The 16,387-nt window shown below is 39.7% G+C and overlaps 1 protein-coding gene across 1 annotated transcript; it reads right to left on the bottom strand.

The window, feature by feature from the left end:
- Positions 1 to 9,475: 9,475 nt before the first annotated feature.
- On the bottom strand, positions 9,476 to 15,583 carry LOC149276067 (WD repeat-containing protein 41-like; the record flags this gene model as incomplete). The annotated part of the gene is made up of 8 exons (XM_089503929.1): positions 9,476 to 9,637; positions 10,535 to 10,668; positions 11,224 to 11,312; positions 11,539 to 11,660; positions 12,547 to 12,731; positions 13,680 to 13,790; positions 14,554 to 14,616; positions 15,472 to 15,583. Coding segments are annotated over 8 exons (978 nt in total), but the record flags the coding sequence as incomplete, so codon positions are not given.
- Positions 15,584 to 16,387: the final 804 nt, after the last annotated feature.

The following is a 16,387-nucleotide window of genomic DNA, read 5'->3' as shown; positions in this document are numbered from 1 at the left end:
CTGCTCTTACAGCTATACCCCTGGCTTAAATAAGGGTTGCCATCGGTTGCACAGTTTATACGCTTTTTTAATTCTTCTGTTTGTAACAATCGGAAGATAAAACAAATAATGACAAAAATGATACGAGTACAGTCAGCTCCTTTCAAATTGGGTCACTGGCTCTAGATTGCCTAGGGGCCCTGGCAAAAATATTTACAAACATGCAGTATATTTAGTTTTAGACAAACTAAGAAATGAGCTAAAAATATATTTTAGTGATATTATGATAAACCCATGTCATGGTCTTTCCTTTGGTCTCTATGGTGACATTTATTTTACATATTTATTAAAAGGTAAGGGTATGCAAGGTGGCCGTATGGCACAGAAGACACCGAGACCCCTGTACGTGAACCTTGTTGCCATCTGAAGCTGGCACTGCCATTGGCCTCTTGCATTTATTTTCTTCTAATCATATGCAACATGGTAACCTCATGCATGCGGGTTGTATAATATGGCATGAAAAATCCAAGTGAAACTATGTAGCAATTTCTCAAGGGACATGTGATAGGATAAAGCAACTGACATTTCACCAATGGCATAGACAGTGAATCGGGGCCCCCTGTGCATAGCATTTACACAGGAGTAGAAACCTAAGGGAATATTTGTTACGCAGACTGTAGACTCAATTAAGCCAACATTTTGGATCCAAACCGAGTTGATGAAAGATCACCAGCTATGATACTGGCTCCATCAGAACCAACCTTATGGTTTCAAGACCCCAAAGCAGATCATGCCTATGACAGGTCTCCTCCTGCGAATGCATTAGCTTGTTAACATTGAGAATATGGTGGTGGTGGCCCTAGCACCAGGCAGCTGGTTAGGTTGCCCATATAGTAGGGTGGGCAATGGGATCCATCACTGTTAGATTTCACATTGAGACACTAAACTGCAAGAAATATTAGAAATATTAAAGGAAGTTGAGTTACATTAAATGATATATCGCTAAGTGCATTTACATAGACGTTACAAGCTGTAAAAGCCATTGTTTTATTTGTATAGGGTAACATTGAAAGTGCAATGTATAGGCTAGAGCCAATGATATCTTTTAAATAGTTTCAAGGGTATTTAAATAACAATGCTCCCAAAGCACAAATGCATATTTTTGTACATCTCACATGATCATGATTTTAAGTGCAAACTTTTAATGCAGATTTTAAGGTGGTTTATACAGTACCATAGAGGAACTATATGTACATAATGATTTCAATAGATCATTTTGATTTAAACACCGAGTAAATCTGAAAAAAATATTCAGTAGTGTTTTATAAAAACTGCTGTTATATGTACTGTGCTGTATTTAACAGTTTTATAACCAAATGCTGCATAGGAAACACCATTTAAAGAAAAGGTGAATGGCCAAAAACCTCTCAGAAGTAATTCTTTATGTAATATTTGCGGTATTCAAATTTTTGGAGGGAATGATTAATAGTTACATGACCCAAAAAGGTACTTATAGGTGTTGTCATAGAAACCAAAAAATGCTACTGTCTGTTTCAGCGTTCACATCAAAAAAATAAAAATAACAAGATTTGCTAAGATTTATGTTCTTAATATAATAAAGGACCCAATTAATGTTTTGTCTAACGCCGGCCACCTCTAACTTAGGCCGTCAATTAGAAGCACAAGCTTCTGTTAGTAAATTGCTCTGTTCTGCAGCAAATTGTGTGACGTGCTGATGTCTCTTGAGGTTTGAAGCACACTGACAAGCTAATATGAATCCGAAGCCAAGTCACATCAGTTATCCACACATTCAGCCGGAACCCCAATCATCTTGAGATAACCGCTGCAAACCGCTATTCAGCATGTTGTGATGTAAATGGTGCTTAACCCTGTGGTGGCTGACATGATGCAGCAGTGGTTGTACAGCACAGTCTGACATTAAGTCACCTAATGGTAACCTGGCATTGTTTAAACGTGATCAGAAAATATGTAGATGACTGGCCGAGCTGCAAGCGAATGTATAGAGCAAGATCAAGAAATGGCTACTAGTTCTTGGCCCCAACTACTTTAGAAGATCATCATAAGGTCACCATACAGAACAGATCTAGTGTAACATGAACTGGCTTATCTATGCATTAACTTGTAGCTCGGCTAGCACAATGTATAAAATGTCTTGTTTGTTTGACATAAACACCATAAAACTGTTAAGGTAAGGAATTCTCTTTAGTTGCTTAAACCCGGTGCACCCTGTAAGAGTCTCAGTGCTTTTACATTACTTTTTCCTCTGCCATCACCAACCTATGGACTTTTGTCCTTCAGAACCACTGCTGTTAACATGCTTTAGCCGGGAAATGAAGTATAACGCAGTGTCTACAAAATAATTACAATATTTTCAACAGGTAGCGACATAATGTGCCAATGAGTTTTCTATGTTTTGTACCAATTGAAACAACTTCATAAAATGTACATGTAGAATGAATGTACAGAAGCTATATTTTTGTTAGAATTCTAATAGTATACGCCTTTGACATGAAAACCAATGCCGTTTACTTTGTATTATAATGCTACACATATAATGTCTAGTGTGTTTGTTATGTTTATGTATTTTATTGTAAGCTGAATGTTTTAAAAGCTATACAGTTTTTTTCCTCCCTAAATACCTTCAAACATTTGAAATCTATTCCCTGTGTAACTTGTGTGCCTCCTTTGTCATTGAACGGTAACAAATGCAACCACACAGTTTTTATCTTTTGGAATCTTTTAGCTTTGTATGACGATAAAGAGTACATGGATATGCTCAGAGATTATGACTGTGAAAGACAGTGCCTGACTTGTTTCTGAAGTAGGGGAGGAACATAACCTGGACCTAGTTTAAGTAAGCCCCCCTACTCAACGTGAATAGAGTTCAAAAGGGTTCTCCCATGGTAGGGACTTGGTGAAAGAGTGCGGGACATCATGTAGCGCTATGCAGCTCTGTACTTTTGCTTCTGACCTGCCAGTCAATTAGTAAATCAATGGTGGCACCCCATTCTCCCCCACATGTCCTGCCCATACAGTCTGGTGGAAAGAGAATTAGCTGCAGCTAACAAGCGGCGCCACTCAACATTACATTTATTTACATAGCGCCAGTGATGGAAAAAAATCCCACACAATAACAAACTGGTACAAAAGTAGAAGAGGGCTCATCCATTTAGAGAACAGTAGGCACATGTCTAAAATACTCACTCCCCGCTCCCATTCATATGGTTTTGTGCCCTGGAGTAACTGGAATGTTAATCCAGTCCTGGCATGACGAGAAGGGGAGCTGTCACTCTGTCAAACAAAATCTAGAAGGTTTCTGGCAGCTACGTACTGATATCTGTCTCCAACTCCGGTACTTTGGGATTTCAAGCACACTATTGGAGTTGGGGTGGTTCCGATTCATCACAGATCACTGCTTATAAAATAACCCACTGGTTTAAATAGTAATGTTGGCTGAGAAAAAGTCCATCAAGTTCAACCACATTTGATCCAGAAGAAGGCTTAGATTACTTAAAATTAAACAACTCAATCTGCATTCATCCATAACTATTCTAGAAGGCAGTTTCACCACAAGAGGTTAAAATAGTTCTCGCAGTAGCACCTAACTTTAATCGTATAACATATATATATATATATATATATCGCAAGATGTATTTTCAACTCTAGCTACAAGCTAGATATGGAGTAAAGTCTTTACTTAGCTAACATTTATCAATTACCAGCAAACAAGAAAGTAGCATGCATTAAATATTTACTAAGATTATGGGAGAAAGTATGTTATTCTTGTTGGTCACATTGCAGAATGTGTTGAAAAGTAAATACTGCATTGTCAAGTTTGGTAAATCGCCTGCACGTGACATTCTGCTGATTACAGAAGCAGCACAAAGCTGTACTCAATATAGGTCGGACACGTCAGATGGAAAAAATGGAGTTTCATTCTTTTACATGTCAATATATGGACATATCTAAGACATACATGCAAGAAATGCCACTGGACATGCATATGCCTGCTGTTTTAGGCAAAGCTTTTTAGCAAAACATAAGGCTTGAAATACACCTAAAGACAACTGTTTGTTCAATTAACAATCTAATGTTAATTCCAAAATAGAACATACAAAAAGCTCAGAAGCTATTTATCTGGTACGGGGTTATTGCTGTCTCCAGACCTTGCAAATGTGCTGCTACAGAAGTTTGTTAAAACTTCAGGGTTCAGATGTTCTGGGTGAGAAGGGCCTGAAAACCAGATTCTTCTGTTCAAGAAGGAATTGATATGCAGAGAAAGCGATGATGTTAATCCGGACATTACAATATGTGTGCGTTAATGGATGCCATAAGATCCCCAGGGCCTATTTTATATTGCTTTATTCTTTTTTGATGTAAAGATCTATGAAAATGTTGAAGTCCCAAGACGACTTCTTCTGAGGTACAGGTATTACGTCCACTCCACAATTTGTTCATACCTGTAAACGGACGTAGTCTGTCTCATTAGCTTTTAGGAAGGTAGCAAACTATAGAATTCCTGAGAGGTGTCTGGATTTCACTAACAATGACGCTTATTGCTCACCTATAATGGACAACTTGCATCCAGACAAGGAGAAATTGGTGGAGGGATGGAAAAAATAATAAATACTGGCTTCCTCAGAAAGGAAGACTAAAGTTTTGAAGTTCAGAGGTGACTCCTTACATTGCCAAAAAAGTGACGACCCTGTCTTTTTTTAGCCGAAAAGCAAGATCTGCCAAGACTTCCAATGTTGAAACCCTAGCATTTACAATTCCAGAGAAGCATCACAAATATAGTCTATCACCTTTTATATGGCAGCCACATTCCAAAGATTGTTTTTACCAGAACCATCTGCACAAGATCTTCCTCCATATGACTTAGCCAGACCTTGACCTCGCAACAAAGTTTTTGTAATGTATAATAATACATAATACCATATTGGCTCGGATATAGGCCGCCCCTGTGTATAGGCCGGACCCTAAAAGTTTGGTGCTTTTTTAAAGAAAACATTTTTTTAATAGACATGCTGCCACTCTGTCTCAGACCCCCCCCCCAAATATGCTGCCACTCTCCCCCACCCGAGATATGCTCCCACTCTGTCCCCCCCCCGAGATATGGTGCCACTGTCCTCCTCCTCCTCCCCCCCGAGATATGCTCCCACTCCCCCCCCCCCCCGACTTACCAGAGCAGACTCCCGGGTGTCTTGCGGGGCCGGCGGGGGACATCTACGCAATACGCGTATACAACTTCCCGGGGTGCCGGGACTCAGCGGATGTGCCGGCACTGGAAGTTGTATACGCGTATTGTGTAGGTGTCCCCCGCCGGCCCCGCAAGACACCCGGGAGTCTGCTCTGGTAAGTCTTGGGGGCAGAGGTAAAAACGCATCGTGCGGACGTTCACCGCTGCCGGTGAACGTCTGCACGATGCGCTTAGACAATCTCCCGTGCCAGCACTCCCCCCGTGGGAAGTGCTGGCAGGGGAGGCTGTCTGACCATATCAGAGAGTAGGATACGGGTCCCCTGCACCGCTGTGGGGGATCTGTATCCTAAACCTGCTGCCTGCCCGGCGCTCGGAACTGCATGTCCCGGGCGTCGGGCGCTAGACCCCGAATATAGGCCGCACCCCCACTTTAAAGACTTAAAGTGGGGGGAAAAAAGTGCGGCCTATATTCGAGCCAATACGGTACATGCTTCAGAGCCCATTCTCCCTTCCTGCCCATCTGGTCTTTAAAATGTGATTCATTTTCCAAAGGCAGTGTAGCCCTACAGTTGGATTTGGAAGCTGTTGTATACAACTTTTTGTTTTAGACCTACCAAGTCCAGGGTGTTGAGAGGAGTCTCTTACAAAGGCCCTTAGGGGGCTGAAGGGATAAGGAAACAAAGAAGACCCCCAAAGGAGAATAGGCAGAGGCTTCAAAATCCAGGTTACATATAGAATGGAGTGAAGAATTTGTGGATAGTAGAACCAGGAAGCAAGACACAGACTGGGAGGTGAGGGAGACGGCGGCTGCCTCAAGGTGTTCCACAGAAGTGAGGCATCATCAAAATCAATATAATGGAATAACGATGCAGTCATTATTATTATCTGTAATGAAAATTTCACAAATGTATTGGACACAAATACGGTCTAAGGTAACTGCAGCATTAAAGCCACCATTTTTGAACTACCATAGTAAACATAGGGGAAAGTGCCTCTTTTGGACCCAAATCCCTCTGCCCCTCTATTCTAGAAAGTCGGAATGTTTGCTAGGCATGAGTGTATCACTATGTTCTATAGCCCTAAAAGTCACTATTGCTCATAGTAACATCCGGTAATGTGTTTATAAATTCAATTGTGGAAATAAAACACATTCTTTTAAATAAAGCACCAATTCACGCATATCATTCAAAAAACACCTATTTAAGGCATAAATATTGGTGATTCTGTCATACTATATGGCTACATATTGTTTGGGCCACCACTATGGCACCCCAAGTTTGGCGCGTGCTATCTAATTTTTATGGCTTTATTGCTCACCAAAGAGCTGAATCAGATGCCTAGCTGATGGTATTGCATGATGGATAAGTATCTGCCTATAATTCTCAGCATTAAAACCATTAACTCTGACCAAATGCCCATCTCCATTTGCAGAAATGCAGCCCCAAACTTGCAAGGAACCTCCATCATGCTTCTGCAACAATTATTCTTTTGCTGATCTCCAGCAAACAAACTGCAGTCTGCTACAGCCAAATAATTCACATTTTGACTCACCAGTCCAGAGGACCTGCTGACATTTTTCTGCACCCCAGTTCCTGTGTTTTTGTGAATAGTTGAGTCGCTTGTTCTTGTTACGTCAGAGGTATGGCTTTTTGGGCGCAAGTCTTCCACAAAGACCACTTCTGAACAGACTCCTCTGGACAGTAGATGAGTACCACTGGGTCCCACTGTTTTCTACCAATACTGAGCTGATGGCAGTGCTGGGCATTTTGTGATTGTGAAGGAAATAATATATCTAACTATATGCCTAAAAAATCCCTGTCTGCAAGTGTGCCTAGAATAATTGACGCTATTTTGAAGGCAAATGTTGTTCATACCAAATATTGGTTTGATTTAGATTTTCATCTAATTAACAAAAAAAAACTATTACCATGTCTAATTTTTTAAAGCATTCTTAAATTTACAGCACTTTCTTCACACCTACCTAAAACATTTGCCAAAGTAGCTGCCCTCCTCTTCCATGATCCAACGTTTCATGCTACTGATTGGCTGCTTGAAACAACCAATCAGTGACAGGAAAGTGCTCCTTTTAAAATCAATGAGGGGTTTCTACCAATTCTCACTGGGGTGACTCTAAACAGCCCTTCACACGCAGCTTTTCCCGAGCCAGCACTGGATCTGGAGGGAGACGAGTATATCATGTGCAGGGAGATGTGTTCGGCCAAGCATCTCCTGTAGGGCATTTGGTTGGGAGGTGTAGAAGGGGGGCAAATGCATATATGAGGATTCTGCAGAATCATCTCATTAAAATAAAAGACAGAATAAAAAAGGACTTAACGGTTCGAAGCATTAAAGTGGATATAATGGCCGACGTCTCTCTTTAAGCGTTTCAAACATTTGTATTACGAACAGGTATCATAAGACCCATTAGGCTCTTATCTGCTGTCTATTTCATCATACAAAAGTCACTCCATTCTATTCTAAGCTAATAGCACAACATTTATATAGTAATAAAACAAAGTGTATGAGTAACATGCAGTAATTCATCAAATATGATCTACAGATGAATGGTATAATTTGCAACATAATATCACTATAAAGTGCTTCTTTTTCCACTACCTTTTTAGTATCATTATATAGCTAGTAGATACATGGGCCGATATCCATAACAAACATCAGAAATGCTCTGATCTCACTCAATATTACATTTGCCAGGGCGGGTTTTATTGTGCCAGGTGACTGCTGCACCTAGAAGGGGATCCAATTTGGAGGAGGAGGTCTGGTGTCCTCCTGGGTTGCCATGGAAGCCCCTGCAATAAATGGGGCACGTGCAAAAGAGCTCTTTACCACCAGTGGCATTTTAAGTTAAGCTTTAAACTCTTTTTAAAAAAGGCCTCACTCATTACTGGTTTTTCTGGTTTCTCATTCCAGGGTTACCTCATATCTCTTATTTTTAAGAAATTTGCAGAAATAAATAATGCTAAACAGGGAGCAGCAGTTCTGTTGGTGAAAAATCATGGTCAAAAAAAGAGCTAACAGGAGAACGACAAGTCTCGTTCAAGCCATTAGAAATACTTCCCTACTCTTTACAAAATTGGTGTGCAGAAGGGTATTGCTGATAGTACTGAGAGGAGATGGGCTACAGAAGATCAAAAAACATTGCCACTGACTTAACTTTAACTTAGGAGTCGACATCAAGGAACTGCAGTGTTCAAGGACATATATCATATGTGAAAAGTATATGGATGCTCCCTCCTCAAAACCTTTAGCATTATAGACATAATGGGGTCTATTCACTAATGGGAGAGCTGGCAAGGGAGTTGTGGTTTTACCTCCCCCAGTATACAATATTTCATAGAGCCAATTTTCAGGAATGGTTTGCCTTGTCCTGTAATGTATAGGCAAGTAAGTAAAATGTCTTCAAAACTTCATTCATGTAAATGATACATTACACAGGGCGAGTTCATAATGAAATCACAACTTTCCTGCAAACTCACCCATTAGTGAATAAACCCCATTGTTTCCACATTTAATATTGGGGATATCATCAAGTTAATTTACCACAAGTTATTAAATTCAATAAAGTGTTTTATTATTACACTGAAATAAATATTTAAACGCATAAATAAATATCCCTTGTATTGCAATACTGTAGATTATTGGAGCTGAGCCATCTAAACTGGAAACCTATTAGGTAGGACGGATAACACAAAGGATAATTAAGGGATTTTCTGGGTCATGCACTCTTCGTAAATATTAGAAAATGCACGCAATCAACTAATTAGAAAGCAGATATAAGTATTATGTGAGCTCCACAGTGAGCAGGTCAAAAACACTGAAAAGCACACTTTTAGAGCGACTCAATTCCTTAGACAGACCTAGTTCTTCTTCAAACGTTGTAAAGTACTGTTCTTCTCATGAGCAGAAATGGTGAAAATAATGCAACACCAAGAACAGTTTATTAACTTCAGGTTTTATCTTTTTCCATGTTATCATTTTAGAGTAAGCGTCATGCAACATTTTAAGTACCTAAGACAAACATTAAGAAAGAAGTTTTAAAAAGAAATATCTGTACACAAATAAAATATTAAGAGTTGCTTAATTATTGAATTGGTAGTTTGTTTTGTTGCAAAATTATAGGTTCTAACATTTGTGATAAGCAAAAATAAAAACACATTTTGAACCATATGATCATACGCTGAACATCTTTCCTTGAACACTATCCAGGATAATACTGCAATATTCGTTTGTAAATACTGGAAGAGGCCGTTAGGTATGTTAGCTGAGCGTAAAACGGGGCTGAAGGTCACCATTCTGGTCCAGCTTTTGAAAAAGCAGCAAACTACGTAACCTGGACTCTCTTATTCCTTCTTTCCATATTATGATGAGCTGGTCAGCAGAACATGTTACCAGACCATGATCTGTGAAGTACAGAAACATCTACAAGAAAGAACACACACCGATTAGAAACCGTATTTTTTGTTAAACTGAGTCAAAAGAAATTCGATTCTTCTGTGCTCTATTATGAGCTCCCCTCATCTACCCCCCATTAAAGGTGGGTTCAGCAACAAAGTAGGGGGGGGGTTACTCAGGAAGTCTGTGAAACAAGAATACCAATTCCAGCCTCCAAAGAGGAAAGCATTCACAATAGCTAAATGTATTTACAGGTTCTACCACATGCTTTTTGTTTGCCTGAGGAAATAATAGTTTCGGAGGATGTGATCTGTGGCTTCATCCGTGGCAGAGCCAATATTATCTATCGAGTTTTCGGTCCTGAAGTTTTCCTTCTGCTCATTTCAACTCTTACAAAGCCTGCCTGTACCAATCACCAATGATAAGCAACAACATAGGAGAGATCCTGGGGAACAGGACGTTAGGGGGGCTTCTCCCATGCCATACACATAACATCGGTTTCAAATACATATATTTGCTTATTTTAAGAACAATTACATAATTAATTTTTGTTTAGACCAGTAAGTACATAGGAGTTAGCGAAAGTGACAGTTCACCATTAAGTTCTCTGTGTTGTGTTTGCCAAAACTCTATGGCAAGGCACATATGGCTGCCAGCTGAAGCATTTTAATAAAGAGTGGAAACAACCAATTAAATAACTACAACCAGTGAGTTGGGATCTTATGCTGAGATAAAACTATTCATAGACTGGCCACTAGCTACCTATCTAAAATTAATTTATTTGAAGTTACCTATACAATTGCCTTTCAATTTATTATATGTGCGTTATTCAGGTATAAGCTCTACTCCTCAAAACAGAACAAAGATGTGATGGTGACTACTGGCTGCATCTGTTCTAATGTCACAAACCAGGACATACTGCACCTGTACAGACGAAGAGTGACCAATCAAGTCCCCGATAAGCTCCAGAGAAGCTACAATGCCATTTTCAGGTATTTTTTTCACCGCGTGATTGACCTGTTTGCCCGCTTTTCCGAATCCCCACATACTGAAAAAACCTGCTCAACAGAAAAAAAATTAACGCAAATTAATATAACATGAAAAAAATACAACTTTAAATTCTGGCAAATAAAATAGATTCCCCTTCCTCGTGGTTTGAAGGGACACTTAAGTGATCCCCTCAGCTCCAGCGCTGGCTCGAGGAAAGCTGGTGGTGTTGGTCTGTTCAGAACCCTGTGCGCATGAGTGGAAAGTGTGGCCACTGCCACCAATGGGAGCACTTTCCTACCACTGACTGCTTCAAAGGAGTCCATCAGAGGAAAGAAATGCCAGATTATATTAAAAAAAAAAATAGATTATATAGGTGTAACTATTAATAAATCAGGATCAGGTAGGAGCTTTATTTTTGTTTTGGGAGAAGAATGCATTTTGAAGTACCTATAGCAATTGAATATGTATTCTTGTATAGTGGGGGAGTCGGGGACAGTAAACATCCCTTTAACGTAACATTGTGAATTCATTGAGCATTCAGTTGTAACATTAATTTCATAAAGAAGGCAACCCCACTGATTCTGTAATAAGCACTTTCTGTAAGGTTCGTCTGCATCTTGTACCTGACGGAACTGCTTCGGCATGAAGCTGTTGTTTCGATCGTAACGCCCAAATGCGAACACTTCCATCTTCTGAACATGAAATTAACTGTCTGAAAAGAAAGAAGTTCAAAGCCAATTGAGTTTATTTAGAAATCTGCCAAGCAAGTCGCAGTTAACTCATCACCTTCACTATTTAGTGAAGGGCCAACCTGTGTAGGTATTTTGTGTATATCTCACTTTTAACCATGTATTATCCAGGGCCAGCTCAGGTTACGGGTGAAATTTACAAGTTTTGGCCCTTCATTATTTGAGGTTTCTTTTTCTTGTCAGCATTACCTGTTCGGTAAGTTTGCGATGTGCTGTATGTTTGAGTCATGGGCTCTCTTTTGAAAAGCAATCACACGCTTCACTTGTATGTTGTAGACATAGATACCACTTCCCACAGCAGCAAAAATACTCTGAAAAAAGAATATTAATGACAATGACTACATTAACAAAATACAGAATGACACGCCAGCATGGGTTCATGAAATATGACTGAAATATACGACCGCTCTGTCACCTTATCTTGGACTAGTTCCACAATCTTACTGACTTAATGTATGACTGGCTAAAATAATTTTCTTTATTGTGAATTATGACATCATTGAGAAGTTTATCTCTAGTACCAAAGTAGTCCTTGTGCATGGTCCCTACCAGATAACAAAATAAATCCTATAACAGAGGTTCTCCCAACCGCTGTGGAAAAATCTGATATAATAACCAGCGATACATTTCAAACCAAGTACTAGACACCAGCTGGTACTTTATTACCTCTATAAGCGTCCTATTTTGTGTTGTTAAATATGTGTGTAATATATATAATATATAGAATAACGTACGCAAACTCACACAGATCTTTCATTTCTTATATTTAGGTAATAGAAATAAAAATGCATGAACTTGTCATGGCTGTAAATGTTTATTAAATACACACTGGCTTACACAGTTATAGGGCACGCCAACTTTAGGAGTTAATAATCAGGAAATGGTATGGCCTGTAATCTATCACAATATAGTGCATATTCTAGCTCGAGTACATAATCTTCATCTGCTGCTATTCTAATTAATATTTCAGCCACAAACCTACAGTTTTGGAAGCTCCCCTGAGGGGCATCATTCCAAGTGCTGACCAGGTAGTGTGGGCTTATATTAGACATCTAAGCAATCATAGAAAAGCAATCACTGAAGATCACTATTTGTGGGCACAGTAATACACATTATAGCACAGCTGCAAATAAAGAAATGGAAAGCTTACAGTTTAGGGAAAATAAAGTCTAAAAGGTTTGGTCTGGCATACACTACCTCTCCATCAGATGACAGATGTTGAACAGAGATTTCCTCTTGTAGTGGTAGAAGTTTAACCTCTTGTGGGGAATCTTCTGGTGAAGATGTGCTGGAAATGTTCCGTTCAAAAGCGTGAACAGTCCAAGCCGAGGAATCCCAGACAATCAGCTCCCCAGCATCAGATCCACTGGCAAATATTGATTCTGGCATGGATGAAAAAATACAACACTATATAATGTGTGATCGAATGGGGAAAACCGTACCCGACACATTAAAAGCAATTCGCTTTGAAAGTTTATAGACTGGATTTAGCGGAAGTCACACACAGATACCACATATTATACCAACAATAAAAAGTGAGCAACAAAAGTTTGATTTGCTAACATTGTTTTAGGTTACTCATCAATCACTGCTGCCTGCTAACAACAGCGACCAAACCGCTATCAATACTGCAAAGAAAGGAATATGACAGATTATATACATCCCCAAACAGCCTGAAAGATATAATGGATGCTTCACTCTTCATGGACATACTGCTTAATTTCAACTCAACTTACTCTGAGCTCTTTTCTTTCAAAATGAAACATGAGCTAAATGTGGAGGAAAACATCTGAGAATTAAAAGCAACAATTTTTAATTTATTCTATAAAATAATATGGTTTGAGAGTCAGTATGCAAAAGTACAAGTGTTATTCAGATGAACTTATCAAGGCTGTGTATGGTGTATTCTAGCATCATAACACTGACTGATGAGCATCACCAGCAGAGTAACAATAGAGTCATAGAGGAAGCATTTGGGACCTGACTCCAAGTCATCGATGGAACTCCGAGACCTGCATCTCAGCCAACACAGATCTCTCTTCTTCTGCTCCCTGCATGTTGCTGCAACTCAATCGGGAGAAGATTGATCTGCCAGAGGCACAAGCCTTACCCCGCCACATGGTGGACCACCAGGCACCGCTACGTAGTTACAAGCTGTGGGGGAGGCTCAAATATATCTTTTTATATTGTACCCAATACTACAATACACAGAAGTATTCAGGCAGAGGAATCTGTAAATAATACCTATACTGAAAGTAATGAGTTACTCTGCAATATGACAATATAAGATTTCATTTGCAATACATACACAGTGAAAAACCCCATCTTACCATTAATGGTTATCAAGGCTCGGATATTGTCTTGGTGGCCAGAGAGACATTTAACTTCAGAAATGTCCCATTGATCAAGCTGTTCAGAGACTGCACCTAATTTAAATATTACTTTTACGGGGAAGAAATCAACACATTAGAAACCCAAAAATGTAATATTTGTGTGAAATGGGAAAAAAGTGTAAGCTAATAAAATGTAAAGAAAGGATTATGTTGCTGAGAGGGTGGTAAATAAATGGAACAGCCAGTCATCAGACGTATTAGAGGCTAATACAATAAAGGGATTTAACCCCTTCAAGACTGGGACGTACCTGGTACTTCCTGGTCAAAGGTCACCGGCAGACCGTACCAGGTACGTCATCGATGATGCGCGATCCAGCGTCGCTATGAACGCTGGGATCGTGAGGGGCGGCTGCTACTGAACGCTGGGTGTCCCCAGCGATCCGTAGCAGCCACTCCCCCTCGATTTGAAGCGAATCACGAGCACGGAATTTAAATATTTTTTAAAAAACTGCGGTCTTCAAGGGAAGACGCAGTATTAGTGATGGGAAGTTCGGATCATTAAAGCGAATCGGATCATTTCGATTCGTTCACTGAAATGATCCGATTCATGATCCGAATCTTCGGATCACTCAGTGTGACTCACAGGAGTTACTGTTTTCCAGTAACTCCGTGCAGGCACACTAACGATGGCTTTAGTACACTGTGATACAATCACATCCAGCAAATATTCTCTACATTCTGAGCTGCTGGAAAAAGGGATCATCAAAGGAAGAGGGGAAAGACAGAAATTATAAAGATACGCTATAAAATAGAAATGCTGCCATCCAAAAAGATTCTGTTTAACCCCTCATAACAATGGCACAAAACTTACTCAAGTCTTTTCCAATTGCTGCAGCCACACAGTTTTTAGGCAGTTCGATCAATGCGCTAATTCCTATATTATATAAAAAAAGGGAAGCATTACATTATGCTATCAAATCAATGAGTACCATCCATCTGTACACAACAAATAATTAAAAGACACTATGAACACACTACAGTGGCGGCACTCATTTTAGAAATCAAACACATTTAAGAAAAACTAGAGGTCGTATTATTCAAAATGTCTTTAACTCTATTAGATAAAAATGTTGCCGTTAATTCGAGCGCAAACCCTAAAACAGCCAGATCACAAATAAGGATAACACTGCTAAGAAATATAAACGTGACTTTAAAATGTCAGTAAAATGTCCAAAAGACCTCCGTTATTCGATGTTCCTGCTCACTGCCTCTGGACATCACTAAAGACTAGCACAGCCAGCACACATATGGTTAAAGAGGGGAGTTATTGTTCAGTATCTGGTTCCGCAGGTATTATAAGACGCCATAAAGATCCTCGGCACAACATACACAATGGAAGAGAACCATTTTGTTTTTTTGCATACTATAACAAACTGGTTACTGTAATTATTTATATTAATTAAGTGGATGTTTTGCTGAAATTTGAATGTCACATTTTTTCTTTTTCTAATCAATGCTGTAATCTTTCGGATTTAATTAATATTTTTGGAGTCTATGTTTACCAATGGTTGAGACCAGATCTAAAATGTGTGCGTGACGTGCCTAAGTAAATGATACTGCCTGTAGTGCCTCATTTTGCCTGTACATATGGCCACCTTTTAATTATTATTATTTTTTTAGGTACTTTTAAAAGTCCATAATGGTGTACGACCATGGCCATTATGTTTTGGACAGGCTTTCATTTTGAAAAACAACACCAGGTAATGTAAATTATCTACACCAGACTCACCCCCATCCACAAAACAGCCTGTTTCACATAAGAGTTTGCAATCACGACTCCATACACGTAGTTCGCTCCCAGCAGACAGCCATATATCGAGGCTATGGAGAACCAGAAGAATCTGCAGAACGCAAAAACAATAGAACAAATTAAATTTCAGCTGCCATATCCACACATTTCCAGCATGTACAAAAGAAACCTAAAAGAACCACAAATTAAACTATTTTCCATAGTCATTTTTGGGTGTATTTTAAATGATTGGTATATGTATATTTAACATTCCTGAACGTATTATTTTCACTAATCAGTGGGCAATTCCATGCACCCACTTATACTTTTTGTCAACTTAGCGGCCTGAATTCCAAGTTATGTGGCTATATTTAAAAAAAGGTATTTTGCTGCAAATTTTGAAAAGTGGTCTTATCACTATAGCAACCAATGGACTGTCTGAATAAGCAGGAACCTTCTATGGCAGGGGCGTCCAACATGCGCCCCACGGGATCTTGAGGTGCGGCCCGCGTAAGATCGGCAGCCATACGATCATAAGAGACCTGATGTTTACCTGTGGGAGGGTCTATTGTACTGCACAGAGGAAGCGGAACCCAGCAGAGTCATGTGAATGTACGTGACATCACATGACTCTGCTCCAGTCCTGCTTCCTCTCTACAGTACAAGAGAACGCAGAGGGAGGCCGGGCCCCCTACTGAAGCCTGTGAGCTGCATCAAGAGAGCTGCAGTGCAGGTAAGGGGGTGGGGGAGGGTGTTTGAATGAGTATGCGTGATTGAGGGAATGAATCTGTGAATGAATGAATTAGTGTGTGTGATAGCATGGATGTGTAAGTGCTGGAACCTAAGCATGATGGGACTGTGATTGCCGTTAGCAATCACACGCCTATCATGCCAAGTCAGCCAGTACATGCTGAAA

This window comes from Sceloporus occidentalis, unplaced genomic scaffold (assembly GCF_023333645.1).
Source record: "Sceloporus occidentalis isolate IW3139 unplaced genomic scaffold, rSceOcc1.0.p SCAF_248, whole genome shotgun sequence".
In the NCBI taxonomy this organism is placed as follows: Eukaryota; Metazoa; Chordata; class Lepidosauria; order Squamata; family Phrynosomatidae; genus Sceloporus; species Sceloporus occidentalis.
Note: the sequence above shows the minus strand (reverse complement) of the source record. Positions and strands in the feature narration are given on the sequence as shown.